Raw genomic sequence first — 21,179 nt, 5'->3', positions numbered from 1 at the left:
GAGCTGGCAGTGAGCCCCCAGCCTGGTCACAGTTCCTACCCCAACCCTCAGGGCTCATCCCACACACGCTCCCAGGAACAGAAGCCCCGGAGGGCAGTGAGGAGTGGCAGGGGTATTTGACTTAGAAGCTTCGATCTAGTTTTTACTGGATCCGCTGGCTCAATTCAGCCCAACATTCTGAGCTGGGTCAGCAGATCAGTGCTTAGCTTCATTTAAATTGAGCTGACGTCCATAGCCCTCAGGACCCCCTGTTCCTTACCTTTCCAGATGGAAATGAATAAATGATGTTTCCATCCTTCATGAGGCACTCAGTTCAATGCTAGCTGATGCTATTTCTCAGAGGTACTAGCTGACTTTTCTGGAGCACTCGCTGTGTGCTGGGCCCCACATTTGATGTGGCCTGTCTCCCGTAATCCATGTCAGCTCTCATACCCTAAGGATGGGGAAACTGAGGTCCTCGCTCAGACAGCTGATGGGGTGGCCCAGACAGAGCAAGGGAGCGGGGCTTCGGCACAAGGCTGTCTCCAGAGCCCAGAGCTGCAGTCGCTACATCATGGCAGGCGCGGGCGAGGGATCCCCGCTTGGGCCACTGAGTGCTGGCTTTGCACCGCCGGCCACCACACCACGTGCCAGCCGTGAGCCCAGGACTAGGACGAGAAGGAGCACAGAGCCCTTCCCCCCACCTCCCCCAGCACCGAGTCTCGGGGGCTCACATGGTGCTGGAGGCCAGGTTCGTGTCCTCGTGCTTGATTTTCCCATCCAGGGCGATGCCCCTTCTCTCACGGTTGTTGGCCAGCAAGGGCACCAGCGTCAGCGTCTTGGTCAGCGAGCTGTTTGGCGGCACTTTTTCCCTGCAGGAAGAAACACGGCCAATTTAGCCAGTTGCTCTTACAGGCTTAAGGCCACCGGGGCCCCCAGGAGACCTTGTCTACGCTCACGCAGTTCCCAGAACCCACGTTCCCCGCGACTTGTGGGAAAGGCAGCCCAGAGGGGCTGTGCATGTCTTATGAGAAGGAGGAGAGCATGAGTGACGTCTCACAACAGGCTGGCAGCAACGTTGGAGCATTTCTCAGCCTGCTCCCATGGCTGAATTTCTGGAATGTTCTGTGGGGTGAAGTGAGACCAACTGGCCCAAGGATCAGGGACCACACCCTGTTTTCTCCCAAGACTCCATGAAGCACATGATGGGCTGCAGGGCGACTGGTCAGTACCAGCAGAGAGCCCGGGCTGGGTGTCGTCCCGGTCAGGAGGACCAATGTGTGCCCTGGGAGTCTCCGATGTGAGCTGGACAGACTGGGAGGTTTGGGGTTCATAGCAGCATAGGCTCTTTCTCCCCCAGATCTCCTCCATCACCAACCAGGCAGGGCGTTCCCCAGCATCTGATAGACACAGGGACCCCCTGCCAGACGGTGGGCCTGGGTGTAGTGGAGGACACCTCAGTGTGGTTTCCCCAGGTCAGGCAGCGTCCCCAGCTCACAGAGCAGCATCGGAAGCTGGAGAGTCAGCTCTGCTGCCGCGAGCTGCCCCTAGGCCTATGCCAACAGCCACTGCGCAGCCTCACGGGCTCTCTGATCGCAGAGCCCAGGCGGGCTCTAGCCATGTTCCTGGCATAACCTTCGTCCCTGTGCCCGGCCAGGAGAAGACAGGGCCCCAGAAGCCCTGCCCAGGAGCCAGCCTCGGGCCCTTTCCTCAGCCTGCCCCCAGACAGACGGGCAGCCCCACTGCCAGCCTCCTCTATCTCCCTGGGGAGTTGAAGGCGGCTGTGGCTTCTCTAGCCTCCAAGTGCACACAAGAGGCTCCTGGGCACACCCTTTACAGAATCCTGCTTGAGACAAGGTGGCCCACATCCTTGCATTTGGGACTGGGGGGAATCTTCTCTTAATAAGCTTGGTTTGGGCAGCAGAGTGACAGAAGCAGAAATTACCTTGTCAACATAACTACCGTAGAAAGAGGCCCCGGGGCTGGGCTTGGACTATGGTCTGTCCTGCTGCACCCTGGCCAACAGCCTCTGCCAAGACCCTGGACCAAAGCCCCACCTGGCCACGTCCCAGCACCTTCGGGATCTGGGACTGCGTGGCGGGTAGCAGCAGGGGCATCAGGGCTGACCTGGTTCCCAGGTGGCCTGCCTACCAGAGCCCCCAGAGCCTCACTTTCACTCCCACATTTTTGAGGGTACTGAGGATGGTGTCCAGTTTTCTGGGACTCTTTGATGCAAAATGAGCTGAAAAGAGGACCGGATAATGGGGTATATTAGGGGAAACCTCCGCTGGGGACCATTTCCTCCTATCGTTGTTGGGCACATGCCAACAGGTGAGCCAGGAAGACTTCCAGGCACCGATATGGGCAAGGATGCCGTCTGAAAGTAGAACTGAGCCCGGGCCTGGCCTGGCGGAGGCAGTCAGAGGTTCATTTCCTGCCTCTTCTCCCCTGAGATGTAAACTCAGGCCAGGTTCTGCTTTAAGTAACAGTTTATCCCGAAGTGGCCTTTTAAATATTATGTAATGTTTTCTTGCTGAATCTGCTGTCTTTCCTCACTCCACCGCCTTCCTCCAACGATGAGAGTATTTTTGTCCTACAATGGGGCTTGGAAAACAGGAAAACACCTTCCCAAATGATCCTTCCTGGGTGGGGGGGTTGGTAACCCCCCGAAAGCTGTGAACCTGAGTGCCTAGCACAAAGCAAAACCGGTCAGGTCTCTTGCTGCACCGTGAAGAAGCCATCGCAGGATTCTCATTTGGGTTTTACTGTTTGTTTGTTTTCCATTTGATTTTTATTCTAATGGAGGGAGAAAAGTCACTCATGACAAGTGGTGGAGTACTGAGATAGCATTCTAATCTCCTCATCATGGTACCAGATTTTCAGATTGTGGAGATCAAAAGATAGAGAACCCTCATGTGGGCTGACAGGTTATTTGATGACCTGTTCTGGGGGTCAGAAACAGTATCCCATCCCTACCCACTTATTTAAGGATCAATAGAAAGCTCTAGCCCTTCCCGCTGTGACGATTCAGGCTTCCTTTTTCTGCTCCCCATCATTTCCTAGCTCGACCCAGCTCTCAGAACTCTTGTGACTTTGCAGCCCTTGAAGTGAGAAAAGGGGAAGGACGTGGCAGGCTGGGTAGCCGGCTGACCGCTCTACTTCCTTCTTCAGCAATGACCGAAAAGGGGAACTTGACAAAGAAGCCGGAACCGCCCAGGAAATAGAAACCCAACCCGCTACTCACTGTGCTTCCTCCGCAGCCACCGTCTTGATGTAATAATCACTCGAGTAGAGAACCACGTTGGTCACTTGCTCCACTGCAAAGGGGGGACAGCGTAGGGAGGCTCGGTGTGGGGTCCTGCATGCTGCCTTCTGGGGGACCTGGCTGGCCTTCCCTCTCTAATGGCCATCTGAGTGCACCTCTCAGGCTCAGCTTTAAGGCTGAGATACCTGTTCTGGCCTCAGGCCAGGCTTCCCAGGCCACGCTAGTGGTAAAGACCCCGCCTGCCAATGCAGGAGACATAAGAGAGGCAGGTTCCATCCCTGGGTCGGGAAGGTCCCCTGGGGGACAGCATGGCAACCCTCTCCAGTATTCTTGCCTGATGAATTGTGCAGCACACAATTGTTTGTGGTTGTGGTGTGGTGGATAGGAAGGTGGGCTCTGGGGCCAGACTACCTGGGCTCAAATCCCTGCCTAGCCATCAGCGCTGGGGTAGTAGAACTTCCTGAGCCTCAATTTCCCCATCAGCAAAATGGGGGTGATAACTGCATCTAACTTATATAGTTGTTATGATGATTAAAAAGGTGATTTTTAATTTTTTTTTGTCACACCTTGTAGCATGAATAATTTCTCCAACCAGGGATTGAACCCACACCTCCTGCAATGGAAGTATGGAGCTTCCTGAACCACCAGGGAAGCCCTCAAAAAGATGATTTTTAATTTCCATGTAAATCAAATTTGAGAATCAAAAGAAATAATTTGTGTAAACTGATCAACACAGCGCATAGCCTATACAAAGTTCTCAATATCTGGCTTCAGAAATTCAATAGCTTCTTTCAAACATTAGGGGTCCAGATGTTAGTATTCATAAAATTTTGAGAAACAACTTAAAAAATAATTATCAAATGGTACTTTCTCCATCCTGCTGCTTTGTGAAATACCGTAGGGAACACTACATACAACATGCTAAATAAATCACACCAGGTCCTACAGAGACTTAAAGGCATAGAAACTAAACTCACATAAAAACAAAGCCTTAATGTAAACACGTATATTAGCACTAAGAAAAACCTAGAATATTTCAGTATGAGTGCATCCGATTCCTGAGCCTTATCTATGATGGACAAGAGGGAGAGAGGAACGTAGTGGATGGCACTTAGGTAACCAGCTGTCCCGGTCTGCCTGGGACTGGCCCGTTTCAGCACTGGAAGTCCTTGGTCCTGGGTCCTGGTTAACCCAGGACGGTTGGTCACCCTAAGTCTGTCTCGGTCATCAAGGGCCTGAGGGAGAAGTGGACGGACAGGTCTCCCTTCCAGGTCATTCTATCACGTCTTTTTACTTCGCCCACATGAGACCGAGTTCACGGAGCACCCCCCTCACTTTGACGCCCTTTGACCTGAGGCAGTGTGCTGGCCCAGTGGACCAGTAAGTCAGAGGCCCCTCTCCCGAATATACGGGAGGCCGGGCCATTACATGGTGACACAACAGCAGCAGTGACAGTGGGGATGACCATTTACAAAGCATGTCCAGTGCACTCAATCAACAGATCATGAAACCCGGGACGGTAGACCAGGAAGGCCTGCTGTGACTGCCCGCTGGACTCTGAGAGGATGTGCACAGCACGAGCCCACAGGAGAGCCCAGGGTTCCCAGGCTAGGTCCCTCCCACTACTCTGTGCAGGAGGGAAACCCTCCCCCTCCTCCCTCCCCACCGAGACCTGGACCCTCCAGGAAGGCAGGACAAGGAAGGACGGGAAGACATCCTTTCGGGGGTGCTGTCCCAGGATGGAAGACGGCTCTAAGCTGAGCAGGAGGCTACAGAGAGGACACTTAAGGGACCTCCTCCTCTAAGGTCCTGCTGCCCTGACAACAGAGACAAACGGGAGGTTCCAAGGACCCAGGAGGGCCTGAGAGACCAGAGGAGAGACCCGGGAAACATGGCCACTGGGGACTTGCAAGGCTCTGCCGTCCAGCCTGGAGCAGAAGGTCCTACCTAGCACTTTAATCTTCTTCACTGTCTTCTCTGTGCTGTTGGTCACGGCCACGGTCACAGGAATGGGTTCCCCGTGGTAATAGATCTGAAGAAGTTAGCAGATGGGACAGAAAAGGGGAAGAGAGCCTGGTCATGTCTTTCTAAACTCATCCCAGTCCTTCAACTGGAGGCAAAGTGGCTGAATTCCCACGCTTTTGAGGAAGGCAAGGTGAAGGCATCGTGGCTCCTGTGGGGATGTGTCTGGAGCAGGCTCTGCCCTGTGTGTGGGAGGCCGAGGAGATGGCATGGGCTCCAGCCACAACACCCAAGTCCTGAGTGTCACGCAGAGCTGGCCGCAGGGCGCTTGAGCGGGATTATGAAGTTATTTGGGGCAGAATGAGTGAAAAGAGAGGAGAATGTGGTGAGGGGGCAGAGGTAGAGCTGGTCCAGTGATGACTCCATGTTACACCAGACGGGCATGTTGTTGCACACACACACACACACACGCATGCACACACATGCATGCACGTGCAGACATACATGCACACACATGCGAGCACACCACACATGCACACTCATGTATGCATAGACACACATGCATGCACACACGCGTGTACACACACACATGCACACATACGGTCTGCTGGGCTTCTGTCAATGTGTGTGTGACTCTTGTTGACCAGAGGGACCGGAGACAGCTCTGGCCAGCGGTTCTTCACCTTTCTTGGCCATGACGTTCACACGCGACACAGCCACCCCCTTACCGTTACTGCCCAACTTCAGTGTGAGGGAAGCAGACAATCTGTAACACCCCTTGACGCGGCACTAAGAGGCTCCCTGAGGCAGCGATGGGTGGGGGGAGCAAGCCTTCCCCAGGTTGCCGGGACCCATGATGAGTAGAATGCAGGCCAGTTTGGCCCTAGTCTAAGGGTCACCTTCACTGACTCCAAGTTATGAAAAAGTTCAGTCATCCTCATAGGTCGGTATTTACCACTACACCCAAGACTGCCCACAGCCCACCCCCAGCTGAGGGCCTGGGCGGGCTCCCCGCAGGCCGGCTCCACAGTCACCTCTTTGCTGAGCGAGACGGCGAGGCGCAGGGGCTTGTCCGACATGAAGAACTGCCAGGAGGCCTCGGCTCGGGGCTGGGGACCCATATCGCGTGGCGCGTGCTGTACCTTCCGGATCAGCAAACGCACGGAGCTCCTGCGGATGAGACGTCGTGGATGAGACGTCACGGACGGTCCCAGGATCAGCACCTGGGCCTCCTCAGGATGGCCCACCAGGTCACCCCCCACCCCCCGCCTCATCCCCAGGCTAGGATCCCTCGGGGATGTTCCCGATGGATGCAGAAGGACTGGTAGCCGGGTCAGGTCTGGGGGAAGGGGCCTCGAGGGTGGTGTGGACCCATCTGCTCTCCGCAGGCCCCTCTCACCCTCCGTGAGGACCCCGGCTCGGGCTCCTCTGGGGTGAAGCTGCGGTGGGAATGTGTGCCTACGTTAGGTTTCAGAACTCTCTACAAATCTGATGCCTTGTCATTGCCATTCAGTACAGGTGTCCTCTGAGTGTGAATGCTGAGTATGAGGGGCAAGTGTTGAGGGCACAGTTGGAAACCTTATTCAGGAACAAGGAAAATGAATGCCAGGGCCTGGGAGGACAGGAGTCACTGCCTAGTGGGCAGAGTTTCTGTTTGGGGTGATGATAGCATTTGGGATACAGATAGTTTGGGGATATTTCCCAAATGCTATCATCATTTATATAGCATTCAGGATAGATATATCATCATATATATATATATCCCATATGTATTATTATATATATCCCAAATGCTATATATAGATAGCAGACAGTATACAAGTGGTTATACAAGGTAATGACTATGTTTAATGCCACTGAGCTGTACCCTTGAAAATGGTTAAAATGGTCAATTTCGTGTTATGTGTACCACCACCACAACAAAATGCAAAAGAAGAAGGAAACTCAAGGGGCTGTGGAGGCTTTCAGGAGCTTACACGAACCCTTGAGGTTGAACGCTCCTGTTATTTTCTGCTGCCTTCCCACTAGATGGTCAGCCATGGACACCCACCCCAACTGTAGATGGTCCCTCCTGATGGTCCTGACCTGGTTCCCACTACACCAGCCTAGTGGGAAGAGTCTGTCTTGCAAACATAAAGTAAGGGGCGGTTTCTTACCCCCACCCCTTAACCCTAGACCCCTCACCTATTCCCACAGCCACACTCTTACTTCTTGGGAATTTTGTCCTCTTCCACATCTGTGCTGTGCGTGGCGAATGCTTTGATCTCAAAGTCGACCCCACAGCTCTGCAAGGGGGCAAGAGATGAGACAGGGCTGCGGTCTGCACCTCCCTTCCAGAGCTGGATGGGGTCACAGCACACTCGGGGGGATGTTTCGTGGCACTTTTTTTTTTCTACATCAGCCATCTGCTTTTCAGAGCTGCACCAGTAAGACTTGATCTGGGGACATCCCTGGCGGTCCAGTGGTTAAGACTTCGCCTTCCATTGCAGGGGGTATGCGCTCGTTCCCTGAGCGGGGAGCTAGGATCCCACATGCCACGGGGCAACTAAGCCCACAGGCCATAACGAAGACCCGGTACAGCCGAAAAATAAAATAAAAAATTTTTAACTATTGTAACAGATTTAATAAATAGTTTAAAAATGGTCCACATTAAAAAAAAAAAAACCTTAAAAAAATAAAGACTAGATCTGGAAGTGTACTCATGATGAAATAATGGCATTAGTGCAAGGAGAGTGCCAGGGGCCCTGAGGCCTTAGCAAAGGGCACCAGCCTGCAGGCCGTGCCCCACCAGCAGCTGCAGAGGGTGAGTCAGGCATCCTGACTTGTCCTCGCCTCCCTCCGCCTCTCATGGCGTCCAGCCCGCCCTCGGTCAGCTGCCCTCGGAAGTGGCCATGTGGTTATGTTACTGACGGTCCACTGCCTGCAGCTGGGGACAGGCGCAGTGCTCCCAGGGCCCGCGGGGGCCCACGGACACCCCTGCTGGGGCTCCAACGCCCGACCCCGGCGGGCAGCTGCTCTGCGGCTGCAGCCAAGCATGGCCAGGCTGCCAGGGGACCTGGCACTGGCAGCTCTCCCAACTTCTGAAGAGAAGCTGGAAATGGAACTTGGAGAGAAGGCTCCTGAATTTTAAATCAACAAAATTAAAAAATCTTGCACGGGTGGAACAGATGCATCTGCCAGCCCCTCTGCCCGCTCCCCACCTGGCCCCAGCATGATCCCCCACCCCACGTTAACCTCCTTCTCTCTTGTGTTAACACGACACGGTGGGCATGGGGGCACCAGCGTGGGGATGGGCCCTCCACCAGCTAGCACGTGAGTCACAGTCCTACTAGTCCTGTGAAACTGTGGACTCTCAACAACGCTAAAACCTAGCTTGAAAATAAATACGCATCCGTACCCACCAGCACTTGGAGTTCTTAGCCCTGTGTTCTCGCCGCGCCGCTCCACGCCCACCCCATGCCGCTTCCCACCAAGCTGAGCTCTCCCACCTGTCTACCTGGGGCATGTGCTGTTCCTTCCTTGTGAAACGCTTATCACTTCTCTCTCTCTATTCATATTGAGCAGCTCCTGTGCGTGCTCCTAGACCAGCACCCAAGCCTTCTCAAGGAGGAGAGAGATCGTCTGTTTCACTCACAGGGCTGCTCACGGTTAGGAAATGCGCAAGGTGAGTGATGGACTCATCTGTTATCCGTTCTCTCTACTTTGGGGTGTGTCTGAACTCTTCCACAACAAGAGGCTCAAGTATTACAACCTTGCTTGTTAATTGGCTATACCTCAATACAAAATAAAACGTTTAAAATTAAAGAATAAATAAATAAAACAGATTGTTAAAAAAAAAAGAGGCTATTTTAAAAAGCCCTTTGAAGGAATGAATGAATCCCTGGGATTCATTCTGGAACCAACCTTGCCCACATCTTGCGGAGCTGGCTGCAGCATCACCGAACAGGGCAAGTAGTCAGGAAACTGTGGAAAGAGACAACAGATCATTTCTTTCAGAGAATGTTATTCCTCATGTATTCCACCATGCATGCACGCTCAGTCGTGTCTGACTCTTTGTGACCCCATGGACTGCAGCCCACCGGGCTCTTCTGAACAAGGGATTCTCCAGGCAAGAATACTGGAGTAGGTTGCCATTTCCTCCTCCAGGCGACCTTCCTGACCCAGGGCTTGAACTTGAGTCTCTTGTGTCTCCTGCATTGGCAGGCAGATTCTTTACCACTAGTGCCACCTAGGAAGCCCATAAATACATATGTATATGTATGTATTATATATGTAATGTGTATATATGTATACACACACACATATAATATATATATATACACAAAACATAAACCTGACTATTTTAAGCATACAGTTCAGCAGCATTAATGACATTCACATTGTCCTGCAATGGTCCCCACCATCCGTTTCCAGAACTTTTCCGTCATCCCAAGCAGAAGCTCTGTACCCATTAAACATCAATTCCCCAATTCCCTCCTCTCCCATGCCCTGGAGACCACACTTCTACTTTCGGTCTCCATGAATTTAACTCCTCCAGATCCCTCATGTAAGTGGAATCACACAGCATTTGTCCTTAGGCGACTGGTTTCTTTCACCTAGCATCACATTTTCAAGGTTCATTCTTGTCGTAGCTTGTGTCAGTGAACTGTATAACTTTGGAGGAATATGTAATCCTAAGACCCATAAACATGCTAGTGAAGAGGGTGGCTACCCCACAGCGAGTCCAGGATGGAGTCATCAGAGGCAGGCACTCTGGCCCCAGGGTCCCTCGGTTCCACCAGGGATTTCTCTTCCGTGACCCCCCCAGGCTGTGCTCAAGGCTACAGCCAGGATCTCATCTCACTAAGATCTCCTGGCTCACGGGGAACTCTTGCCTGCTTAGAAACTCCTCAGGGCCAACTGAGGGGCACTTCTTTCTTTTTATAGAGTGAAGGCGTGACACGCACGTATAATTAGGTGGTCGGATGCAGTTTAAATATTTAAACTGTAGGTTGAAACCGTGCCTTCAAAGGCTAGGAGGCTATTTTCAAGGACTTAAAAAAAAGACAATGACAGCCCAGGCAATCTAGAATTTCCTCAGTTATAGAAGGGTGCAATTTGAAGGCCCGCATATGTGAAGCCATTTCTCTGGCCCCGTTCCTTGGCCACCGGTCACATCACAAGGTGCTGGGGGCGGAAGGAACCAGTGCAGTGGTGGGGATGGGGGCGCGCAACGTCACCCACCGTGAGCAGGAAGGGGTAGGTGTTGGCCCCCAGCTTCTTGATGAGGCTCTCCTGCAGCCTCGTGGTGGCGCCCGAGGCCCCCACGGGAGGGAACACCTGGACCTGGGAGAAGTAGAGGTCCCTGCGGAAGCTGAGGCCCATCACGTCGATGTCTTCCTGGCCGTAGCGGAAGGCACACGTCAGAGACACGTACACTGGGAGAGAGACAAGAAGGGTGCGCTTGGCCAGTCGGTCGGTCGGCCCGGCACCCCTGCCTGGGCTGACACCGCCTGCCTGTGGTCTCGGCATTCAACCTAAAGCATCCCGAGGGGATGGGACCTGGGGACCTCACCACCCAGCTGGCCCTTCCCTCCCTCTGGCTTGCGTTAATTACTCCAAAGGGCTGGCTTGGAGGGCAGCGAGGCCCCTCAGACAGGCCAGATTTTGTCTCCTGACTCCACTGTTTCCCACATCCTCCCCACTTTCCCTCTTGATCCACCAGCTCAGGGACCTCAGGAGGCTTTTCAGCAGGGTGAGGTCACTCAGGGTCTGAGGGTGGGAGGTCTGTCTAGAGTTGAGAGGGAAGGTGAGAAGCAGAGGGGAAACAGAGCTAGGGAAAGGACTGCCTGATCTGGGCGTGGCCGCGAGGGGAGTGAGCTGGCGCTCAGGGACCAGGTGGAGAGATGAAACCAAGTCCCAGAGGAAATCCGTCTTTTCACATGGCTCGGAAACTTCATCGAGCTTTCTCTAAATCAGCCGCACTTGTGAAAATTCACTGTGGTTAGACGGATGTAAATGGTGCCCCCGGCGGACCAGAGGAATTATATGAGACTACACCTCTTGTGTAGGAGGAGAAGAGGGCAACAGAGGATGAGATGGCTGGATGGCATCAGTGATTCAGTGAATGTGAACTTGAGCAAGCCCCAGGAGATAGTGAGGGACAGGAAGCCTGGCATGCTGCAGTCCACGGGATCTCAAAGAGTCAGACATGACCTGGCGACTGAACGACATGTGTTTTGAGGGTGGACTGTTTACAGCTGCGTTAATGTGCTAAATAACTGCACGAGGTGCCCTGTGCTTGAACGGAAAGCACGTCCACCCACGTCCTTGGGAGCCGTGGGTTGAGGATTTTGTCTATGTCCGCTTCAAGGATAAGTGCCCTTGGCGCTAAGCTCAGAAGAGTCACTGATCACTTGCTTATCCCTCAGCCGACATTTGTAGGAACAAGGTGCCCAGAGATGACCTGGTTTATGCCTGCCTCTCCGGAAAATGCTTTCCTGGCCAAGCGTGTGGGCTTTCAGGGCTGGAACTGGGCTCCTCCTGGTATAAGAGAGGAGCAGGGCTCTCCGGAGAAAGCAGAGGAGGGCAGTTGTCAGCCTGTTTCTGCCCTGTCCCCGGGATGCTGAGGGCCCTACAACTGACATACTCCAGAGCACATCTAGGGGTAGGAACAATCCTTGTGGGTTGCCGACAGCAACGACTCTAAGAGGCACATTTTTGAATGGAACTGAGTGATAACTCAGATGGGCTCTCATTTAATTTACACAACCGTTACTAGCATCAAATTCCTTGCCACACACTTCACAGCAGCCAGAGATCACTGAGCATGCTGTGCTGCTGTGGTCCAGAACCACCAGCGTGTGCTAAGTCGCTTCAGTCCGACTCTTTGCGACCCCATGGACTGTAGCCCCCCAGACTCCTCTGTCCACGGGGATTCTCTAGGCAAGGGTCCTGGAGTGGGTTGCCATGCCCTCCTCCAGAGGATCTTCCCGACCCAGGGACGGAACCCAGGTCCTGACATCTCCTGCACTGGCAGGCGGGTTCTTCACCACGAGTGCCACCTGGGAAGCCAAGAACCACCCGAGTCAGCATAAAAAACTCTGCCTTCCAGCAGCCTCCATGCCTCGATTTTCAGGTAAACTCAGAAAGGAGCCCTCCTGAGTCTGCCTGGACATGGAACCACAGGACACGGTGGAGAGGGGCGTGAGCATGCAGTCTGCGGAGGGGTAGCCCTGGGCTCTGGGCTCCGTCTGCCATCCCTTATCTGGTCGGCTCGAGCAAGCGGCTTCCCTGAGTTTCCACCTCCTTCTGGGAGATGTGGACAGTGGGCTCTGGTGAGGACAGAGCCCATGTCCCGAGGATCGTACAGGGGAGTGTGGATGAGAGGCCCGAGGCGCTGGCAGTGAGAATGGGTGTGCAAGGGCTTCCCCATCTCTTCTTGCACGCTCACACACACACATCCCGTTCCTGCTGCGAGCCGAGACCAGACCCCCACTCCCTGGAAGGTGGAGGAGCATCCCTCACCTCTCTTGCCCTTCACGAGCTCAGGATCCACCAGCACGACGCCATCTAAACCAAGAGAGAGAGAACAGTGAGGGTGGAGGATGTGGAGGAGGCTGGAGACTTCCTGAAGTGTGTGTGTGTGTGTGTGTGAGAGAACATCACATGGAATCCATGTTCATTACGGGAACCTTAGAAACGGAAGTAAACAAAGGGAAAAAAGTCACCCCATTTCCACTACCCAGAAACACCCATTGTTGAGATATTGATGCAGAAAGATTTATCCAGATTAGATGCACTTATGTAAAACTTTTCACTAAAAAAAAATGAGATCCTATTATACCGTTCAGCTCACTGCTTTCCTCACTCAACTGTATATTGCAAACATCTATTCACACACACATACACACACACTCACATAGTATGTATTAATCATTTAAATTGGAGCAAATGGCCACACATTTGCTCCAATGAACAGATGTATTATAAATTATTTAATCAAGCTTCTCTTGTTAGGGTATTTAGGATGTTTCTGATTTTCCCCATTATAAGTAAATCACAATGAACATCCTTAAAGATAAATCTCTATCCACGGTAGAATTGAATGTGGCTTTTAATAATATAAATGCCAAATGACCTTCTAGAAAGGACATTGCTGAAGGACATGCTCATCTTACTGCCTAAATTGCCAGTCTTTTACACTCTTTAAAAAAAAAAAAAAAACAAAGAACAATTTGAGTTGAAGTAATTATAGATTCACAGGAAGCTGCAAAGATAGCACAGAGAGGTCCCCATGTATCCCTTATCCAGTTTCTTCCAATGGTTACATCTTAGATAATTGCATACAATCTCAAAACCAGGAAGTCGACATGGGTACAGTGTGTGTATACTTCTAAGTCGTTTTATCAAATGGAGATTTTGTGTTAGCACCGGCAGTGCGGACAAAGAACTGTCCCCTCACCATAATGATCTCCCTCCGGGGCTGAGCCTTTGTAGTCACACCCAGCTACCTCCCCCCACCAACCTTAGCCCCCTGAAACCACTATTCAGTTTTCCTTTTCTATAATGTTGTCATCTCTAAGATGTTATAAAAATGGAATCGTAAAGCATATGGCCTCTTGAGATTGGCTTTTTCCACTCATCATAGTGCCCTGACACTTACAAGCTGTAGCATGGGTTGGTAGTTCATTCATTTTTTTTTTTTAACTTAAAATTGAGTTAAAAATTTTTTAAAAAAATTGATGGTGCATTGTGGCATGTGGGATCTTAATTCTTTGACCAGGGATGGGAAACCATGCTCCCTGCAGTGGAAGCCCGGAGTTTTAACCACTGGACCACCACGGAAGTCCCTGGTAGTTCATTCTTTTCCACTGTCGAGTAGCATCCCAAGGCATGGACATGCCCCAGCGTATTTAACCTCATTCACCTATTGCGGGACATTTTGGCTCTTCCTAGTTTGGAGCCATGACAAATAAAGCTGCTGTGAACAATCACATACAAGTTTTTGTGTGAACGTAATCTTTCATTTCTCCGTGATAAATGTCCAGGAATGCAAACTGGGTCATATAATAAGCATATGTTTAGCTTTTAAAGTAACTGCCAACCTGATTTCCAGAGTAGCTGTCCCATTCTACATTCCCACCAGCAACGCCTGAGTGATCCAGTGTCTCCACATTCTCGCCAGCATTTGGTATGGTCACTGTTTTGATTTCAGTCATTCCGACGGGCGTACAATGGTATTTCATTGTGGTTTTAATTTGCATTCCCTAACGACTAATGCTGTTGGACATGCTTCTTCTTTTCTTGTTGTTGAACATTTTCCTGTGTGCTCACGTGCCACTCGTATATTTTCTTCAGTGAAATGTCTTTTCGTTTTGTTTGTCTATTTCCTAATTGGATCTTGTTTTCGTTTTCAACTGGTGAGTTTTGAGCTTTCTTTATATACTCCAGAGATGAGTCCTTTGTCTCTCTCACGCTCTTTAAAATTGTCTCCAATCAGCCGGTGGCGCCTGGATGATGTTTTAATTTGCATTTCTTTGATTAGATTATTAACCAAGTCAGATTTTTTTAAAAAAAACACAAAACTAGTCTCACCCTAGACCTTCCCTAGTGGTTCAGTGCATAAGAATCTGCCTGCCAATGCAGGGGACCCTGATTCGATCCCTGGTCTGGGAAGATTCCCACACGCCGGGGAGAAACTAAAGCCCGTGTGCCACAACTACTGAGCCCGAAAACTGCAGCTACCGAAGCCCACGTGCCTAGAGCCCATGCTCCACAACCAGAGAAGGACCGAGATGAGAAGCAACTAGAGAGGAGTCCTGCTCGCGGCAACTAGAGAAAGCCTGTGCAAAGCAACAAAGACCCAGTGCAAGCAAAAAATAAATAAACACATTAAAAAGAATCTCACCCCAAACTCGACTTACCCACAGGCTCTACTCGTTCAACGTGGTCTATGTAATCTCTCTTCCCCAGGTAGATGGTCACCTGTGAGAACAGAGGTGGGTTCTCAGTGGTCAAAGTACCCGCAGGTATTCATGTTAAAAATCCGCAACAACGGAAGAGGGAAAACAGCAACAACGGAAACATTTGCCCTCGTTTGGAGAAGGGGAGGCGCCTGGCGCTGCTGCTCGGCCTCCCTGTCCTCCTCTCGCCCTGCTTGGCTGTAGGCAAGGCTGTAGGCAGAGACGACGGACTGCGGGCAAGGTGTGGTCTTTTCTCAGCCCCTGAAACTGCTCCAAGGAATTCTTCCTATCTCTTCAGGAAGACCCTGTTCTCCCCGCCTTTTCCCACCGAGCCCAGGTCTCCTGTCAACCAGGCAAACTTGGTGGATTCGTTGCTGATTCTTTCGTGGAAAGTGACGCTTATGTGCATGAGGCTCCTGTCAGCTGTTTACACGTTGAACCTTTCATTTCTCGCTGTGATTGAAATGTTTCTCCTCACTGTTAGAAGAATTTCTGGACTCAGCAAGAGGCAGATGTTCTGGCGTCCCTGAAATCCTATCAGGTGAGCATCTATACACGTACACCTGAAGAAGCGGGGAAAGCGTCCTGGCTGGGGACAGATAACCATCTCCCAGCCCTTGTCCTGTCCGTTTCAACGCCCCTGGCAGCAAAGGTCCCTTTACCACCCCCATCTGTGGGAGAGCGTGGGTTGGATTCACCACCACCCACCACCTTAAGCCATGGCACTGTGACCGTGGTGGTAAGAATTCTCTCACGCATCTTGCAGCCATCACCGTGTCTAGCGCAGTGTCTGGTACAGGCAGGAATTTAATCAACATTTGCTAAGTGCATCAGTGAGTGAATGCATGGATCCTGGCTAGCTCCCTCTTCCCCAAGCCTCTGAAATTCATATGTCTCTTTCCGTGGACACTTAAAATAATTTCTGTTGGCATTAAATCATCTCCTATATCTGCTCCCCTGTAGCGGTCATCCAGGAATGTATCTCCGTGGCTTCAAGGTTATTTGTGTGATTGATGTTGAAGCACCTGATCATAACCAGGTGCTGGGGGTAGCTTATGGTGAAAGGATGCTTTCTGGGTAAAAAAAAAAAAAAACTCAGTGTGTAAAATGCCCAGAGCCAAGAAAACGCTTCTGGAACTGCCTACGGTTTCACCTGCAGGTGCGTAGCCACCAAATGGGGATGCAAATGGCCAGAAAGGGTCTTACAGGACCAGACCCTAAAGATTCCAGGAGGATGTGGAAGAATTTGAAACAGGATGAAAGGCCTGCAATAAGGGGTACGTGGTGCTTGTCCTGTACCAGGCGCCAAGCTAAGTACATGGAGCACATTATTTCATTTAATCCTCACAACTACTTTATGGGCTAGGGATTAAGCCCGTTTTATGGAGGAGAACACTGAGGCTCTGGTTGCATTGGCAGCAAAGTGGAGAAGGGGTTGGCGAGAGGAAAGCCAGGTAGGCAGCTGAAAGTGGTCGGGAGGAGGGCGAACTGAGGAATGAACAGGAAGGGAGACGGTAGGGGGACAGAGAATGTCTTCCTCTTTTTCAAGCTTTGCTGTGAAGGAAGGAGAGCTAGAAAGGAGATGGGGTCAAGCGGCATTTGCTGTTCTTTTTCTTGTGTTTAAGATGCATGAGGTCAGTCCTTGTTGTCATGCTTAGGATGGTACTGGTAGAGAAAGAGAGATGGCCCCAGAGGGAGGAGGCTTTGGGATCGGACCCAGAGGAGGTGGTGGGCCACGACCCAGGCTGTAAGTAGCATGAACCTCAGTGGAAGCAATAGCACGTCCTCTGCCGCAACTGCAAATGAGGAGAAGAGACAGGAGCAGGTGGGGAGAGTGGGGTGGATGAGGCGAGGCTCCAGCCGGTCTGCTGCTTACCCATCCGACAGCCACGCACAACATCTTCCTGGATAACAGTCACCAATCATCGCATCCAGGGCGCACCATCCCCAAGCGGTTGTGTTAAGAAGGCCACCCCAGAGGATCGTTCTTTTCCCTGCCCAGTTTTACTGAGATATAATTGACATATTGTTTAAGGTGTACAATATAACGATGTATGTGTAAATCACAAAGCCATAGCCACAAAGCTATACGCTAAAACTGAAACTCCAATACTTTGGCCACCTGATGCGAACAGCCGACTCATTTGAAAAGACCCTGATGCTGGGAAAGATTAAAGGCAAGAGGAGAAGAGGACGACAGAGGATGAGATGGTTGGATGGCATCACCGACTCAGTGGACAAGCGTTTGAGTGAACTACGGGAGATGGTGATGGTCAGGGAACCCTGGTGTGCTGCGTGCAGTCTGTGGGGTCGCAGAGTCAGACACAACTGAGTGACTGAACTGAACTGAACTGAATAGCCACAATAAATTTAGTTAATATCCATCATGAAGGATGATTCTTGAATGGCCTGCTCCCACTCTTTTGGCTCAGGATGGGCTGAAGGTGGGCATGTAATCAGTTTTGACCAACGAGGTAAAGAGAAGTCTTCTGGAGAAATACCTCCTCACCCTTAAGAGACCCCAGGAATCAACAGTCTTTTCCTTCTGGAAGGAAGTGAAGGTGAGTTCCCTGAAGCTGGGGCAGCCGTCTTGCCACCAGCCAGAGGATGAAGATCGTAGAAGATGGAGGAGTGGAGAGATTCGGAGAGAAACTGACCCAGGGCCCTGGCACACCACGCCCGAGGCCAGACAAAGACTTGCAGTGGGAATGATCCTAATACGGAGAGAGTCGTGGATGAATCATTTTTTCCTCCTAAATACAAAAATTCTAAGTTTCCCAGGTCAATGGAGGTCTAGCTAGGTGGGAATAAGGAAAAAGTGATAATGCCCAGCAGGAGTGGTTTCTCTCTTCTTTTGCCGGAAGTCAAGATAAAGTTCACTGGAAAGACACAAGTTGGAAAAGAGTTGGGAGGATGAAATATTTCGGGGTACCTGACTTGTCACCCTGAAGAATCAGAGGACTGGATGGAAGTGATGGAGATCCTCAGGGAGGAGAGGAGAGGGGAAGGAGAGAGTGTGCAGAGCCTGTGAGGCATGAGAAGCTTCTGAGAGTTTCTTTCAGGCCCAGTGTAGGCTTCAGGAGTCAACCAGAAGATTGACCTAGGTCCACATCCTCCAATATTTATCTACTGGTGGCCATCAACACTTGAAATATGGCCACACCAAATTGCCATGTGCTGTGAATGTAGAACGCATACCAGGTCTCAACAACTTAGAAAATAAATTTAACATATGTCATCAATCTTCACTGGAAGGACTGATGCTGAAGCTGAAGCTCCAATACTTCAGCCACCTGATTCAAAGAGCCGACTTATTGGTAAAGACCCTGATGCTGGGAAAGATTGAAGGCAAAAGGAAAAGGGGATGACAGAGGATGAGATGATTGGATGGCATCATTGACTCAATGGACGTGAGATTGAGCAAACTCCGGGAGATAGTGAAGGACAGGGAAGTCTTGCGTGTTGTAGTCCATGCGACTGCAAAGTCAGACATGACTTGGTGACTGAACAAAGAAGTGTTATCAATACTTTTTATACTGTTTACATGTTGAGATGATAGTTTTTTGGTTATATTGGGTTAAATAAAATGTAGTATTAAAATGAATTCCCTGTTTCTTCTTACCATTTTAACATGGCTAATAGAAAAATTTAAAATTACAAGTGCAGCTTGCAATGGATGGCACAGAACTAGACTGTCAGCCCTGAGAATCCATCGAGCCGTGCAAGGAGACACCACCCCCAGAGGCTGTGGGGTGGGCCCTCGACTGGGTCTCCCAGGCCAGGAAGTTCACATGCACATCTAGACCGCCTACCACCCCCTGGTGGAGCCAACAGTGGCATCACCTCTGCCGGGCATGCAGGGTGCCAGGGCAGTGGTGGCCGTGCAGCCACAGCGAGCACTGTGGAGCCTCGAGAGACGCGCCCTCATCCAGTGGTCCTGGAGGCCCATTAGGGTGGAGAGCTTGGCGCCTGGGGTGGGTGCCAGATGGTAGAGAATTGCATGACCCAGCATCAGTGCTCTCCCCAGGCAGGTAGGCAAGACGGTAGAAAAAGGCCCAAGTAAATTATAGGCGTTACCAAAACAACGTCTGAAATGTAAGTCAAGGGTTCAAGGCTAGAAAAAGAGTAAAATTGGAGGAGAGGGATTGGGCACTGAGAGATCAGGAGAAAATGAAGGGTCCTGGGGCTGAAGTCTTGTTGAGATTGAAGAGAAGTACTGTTTCTGCAAGTCATCCCTTTACATCTCATCTATCATCCAGCAGACAGAGATGGATGACACTCACATCGCTTCCATTGACCTCACAGGGTTTTGATATTGATCCCATCTATTCAAAAAGCTCCTTAAAAAAAAATCATCACTCAAGCCCCTCACATCTGCCCCACTTACCGATTTATCACGGGAGATCTTCTTGAAGATAACGTGGTTTGGTGCGGGCTTATTGGCCTTCATACTGGCTGCCGTGTTAACTGACCCTGGCAGTTTCTTCCACTTTAAGGTGTACGTCAGGTGTTACAGGGCTGCAGAAAGGTAGAGCCATCCTAAATATAACATCTACAACATTATCGGAATAAAACCTACTCATGAGATACTGTGCAGGCATTAGACATTCCCTTTTACCTCGATATCCACGTTTGACTCAATAAGGCCTTTGTCTGGTTTGTATTTCACTAGTGAGCTCCTTTTTTTTTTTTTTTAAAGGTATTTATTTTTTCTTGATAAGGCTCATACACTTCTTAGTAAGCCTCACCAGCAAACCTCACTTCTTAGTAAAACTCACTTCAGATAGATTCCCATGAGAAGGTTTTACTTTGAGACTAAGCTTTGGTATCATCACAGTAAGCCAGATTGATTTTAAAATTCTATCTTGACGATGTATCATGGCAATTAAGGTAGAAAAAGTTCCTGCAAACCACAACCTAACCACTTCATGAATATCATTTGAAAAATCCGTTAAATCCCCTAAAAGTTCTGCTCAGCAATTTACACTAAGCAGAGTTTCTCTCTCACCATCCCCAGCTCTATCCACAACAAAGAAGCCGTCCGAGCTGTCTGAAATTCAACGCCTTCTGAGTTTCCCTAACAAGTAATGTCCGTGGAAAGTAACTGGGTCAGACTGACTGCATGAAGATGCCAGTCTCCCTGGTCCTGGCTCTTTCCTGACCTGCCCCGAGGTTCTGTGAAGGCTTTGCTGGAGGATGGTCACGTACCTTGTGCGACCAGCCGGGAGGGCCCAGGAGGTGGGGAGAAGGTGTGCGTGCCCTCCAGGGTGAGCAGACAGCCAACCCCTGTTCCGTCTACCCAGACAACTCCGCACGGACCCTGGCTGACCGCTCAGGGGGATTTGTAGGGAACTGGGAGAGTGTGCCCCGCACCCACGTCTCAGTGTCTAGAAGCCAAATCCCATTGAAGGAGCAGAGTGGTAACTGGATTAGTGCTGAGGCGGACGGAATGGTAGCTTCAGCAGTTCTCAGCATTAGGCAAGGGCCTCTCGGTCTCCCTCCAGAGGGGCTCACGATGGGCTCGCAGGAGCCAACCAGCTTGAGCAGGGAAGGGTGGTGGGGGGGAGGGATGACAGCTAGACTAAAGCTACTTTCTATCTTAACCCACTTTGGGTTCTGGAAATAGACTGATTATCCCTTCCTCCCGCTATCACCAGGAGAAGGGATTTTCCAGAGCTCAACCAACTTGATTAAACTCAGCAGGCAGCTAATGCAACCTTGGGGGTGGGGATAGAGACAAAAAGGTCAAGGAGAAATGTCAACCTTAAGATGAATCCTGGTGTTACGCAAGCCAAACGGGTGCTATCCTTCTTCTCCTCCCCGTGTCCTATCCATTAGGTCATGAGTCCTGTCAATTTTGCCCCCGGCGTCCTCTGAATCAGTCTGGTCCTCCCACCCCCACAGGGTCCACACTAGCCCCTCGGCTTTCCCAGACTATAATGTCTCCTGCTGTCTAAGTACATCCTTCCGAGCCCTGAGTAGCCACCCTCCCGCTTAGCATCTCACCTTGTTCTCGGCTATAGGCACAG

The 21,179-nt window shown here is 50.9% G+C and overlaps 1 protein-coding gene across 6 annotated transcripts in view; it reads right to left on the bottom strand.

Moving 5' to 3' along the window:
* Window positions 1-21,179, bottom strand: part of SAG (S-antigen visual arrestin) — a 31,234-nt gene extending 10,055 nt beyond the window's left edge. For 4 of the 6 annotated variants that reach the window (XR_003510438.1, XR_003510439.1, XM_027537952.1 and 1 more), the window contains exons 1-11: window positions 20,359-21,178; window positions 19,538-19,668; window positions 15,112-15,172; window positions 12,713-12,757; window positions 10,430-10,623; window positions 9,110-9,169; window positions 7,415-7,491; window positions 6,241-6,376; window positions 5,192-5,276; window positions 3,224-3,296; window positions 714-851 (exon numbers count right to left, since the gene is read on the bottom strand). Coding sequence is in view for 4 of the 6 variants with exons in the window: in XM_027537952.1 (XP_027393753.1) it covers window positions 714-851; window positions 3,224-3,296; window positions 5,192-5,276; window positions 6,241-6,376; window positions 7,415-7,491; window positions 9,110-9,169; window positions 10,430-10,623; window positions 12,713-12,757; window positions 15,112-15,172; window positions 19,538-19,600 (932 nt within the window). In the remaining 2 variants the exon portion in view is untranslated. Of the gene's footprint in view, window positions 1-713; window positions 852-3,223; window positions 3,297-5,191; window positions 5,277-6,240; window positions 6,377-7,414; window positions 7,492-9,109; window positions 9,170-10,429; window positions 10,624-12,712; window positions 12,758-15,111; window positions 15,173-19,537; window positions 19,669-20,358 lie in introns of all 6 variants that reach the window. The other 2 variants (XM_027537953.1, XM_027537951.1) reach the window with 2 other exon arrangements.

This window comes from Bos indicus x Bos taurus, chromosome 3, assembly GCF_003369695.1.
Source record: "Bos indicus x Bos taurus breed Angus x Brahman F1 hybrid chromosome 3, Bos_hybrid_MaternalHap_v2.0, whole genome shotgun sequence".
NCBI lineage: Eukaryota > Metazoa > Chordata > Mammalia > Artiodactyla > Bovidae > Bos > Bos indicus x Bos taurus.
This window is presented reverse-complemented; position numbering and strand designations above follow the sequence as displayed.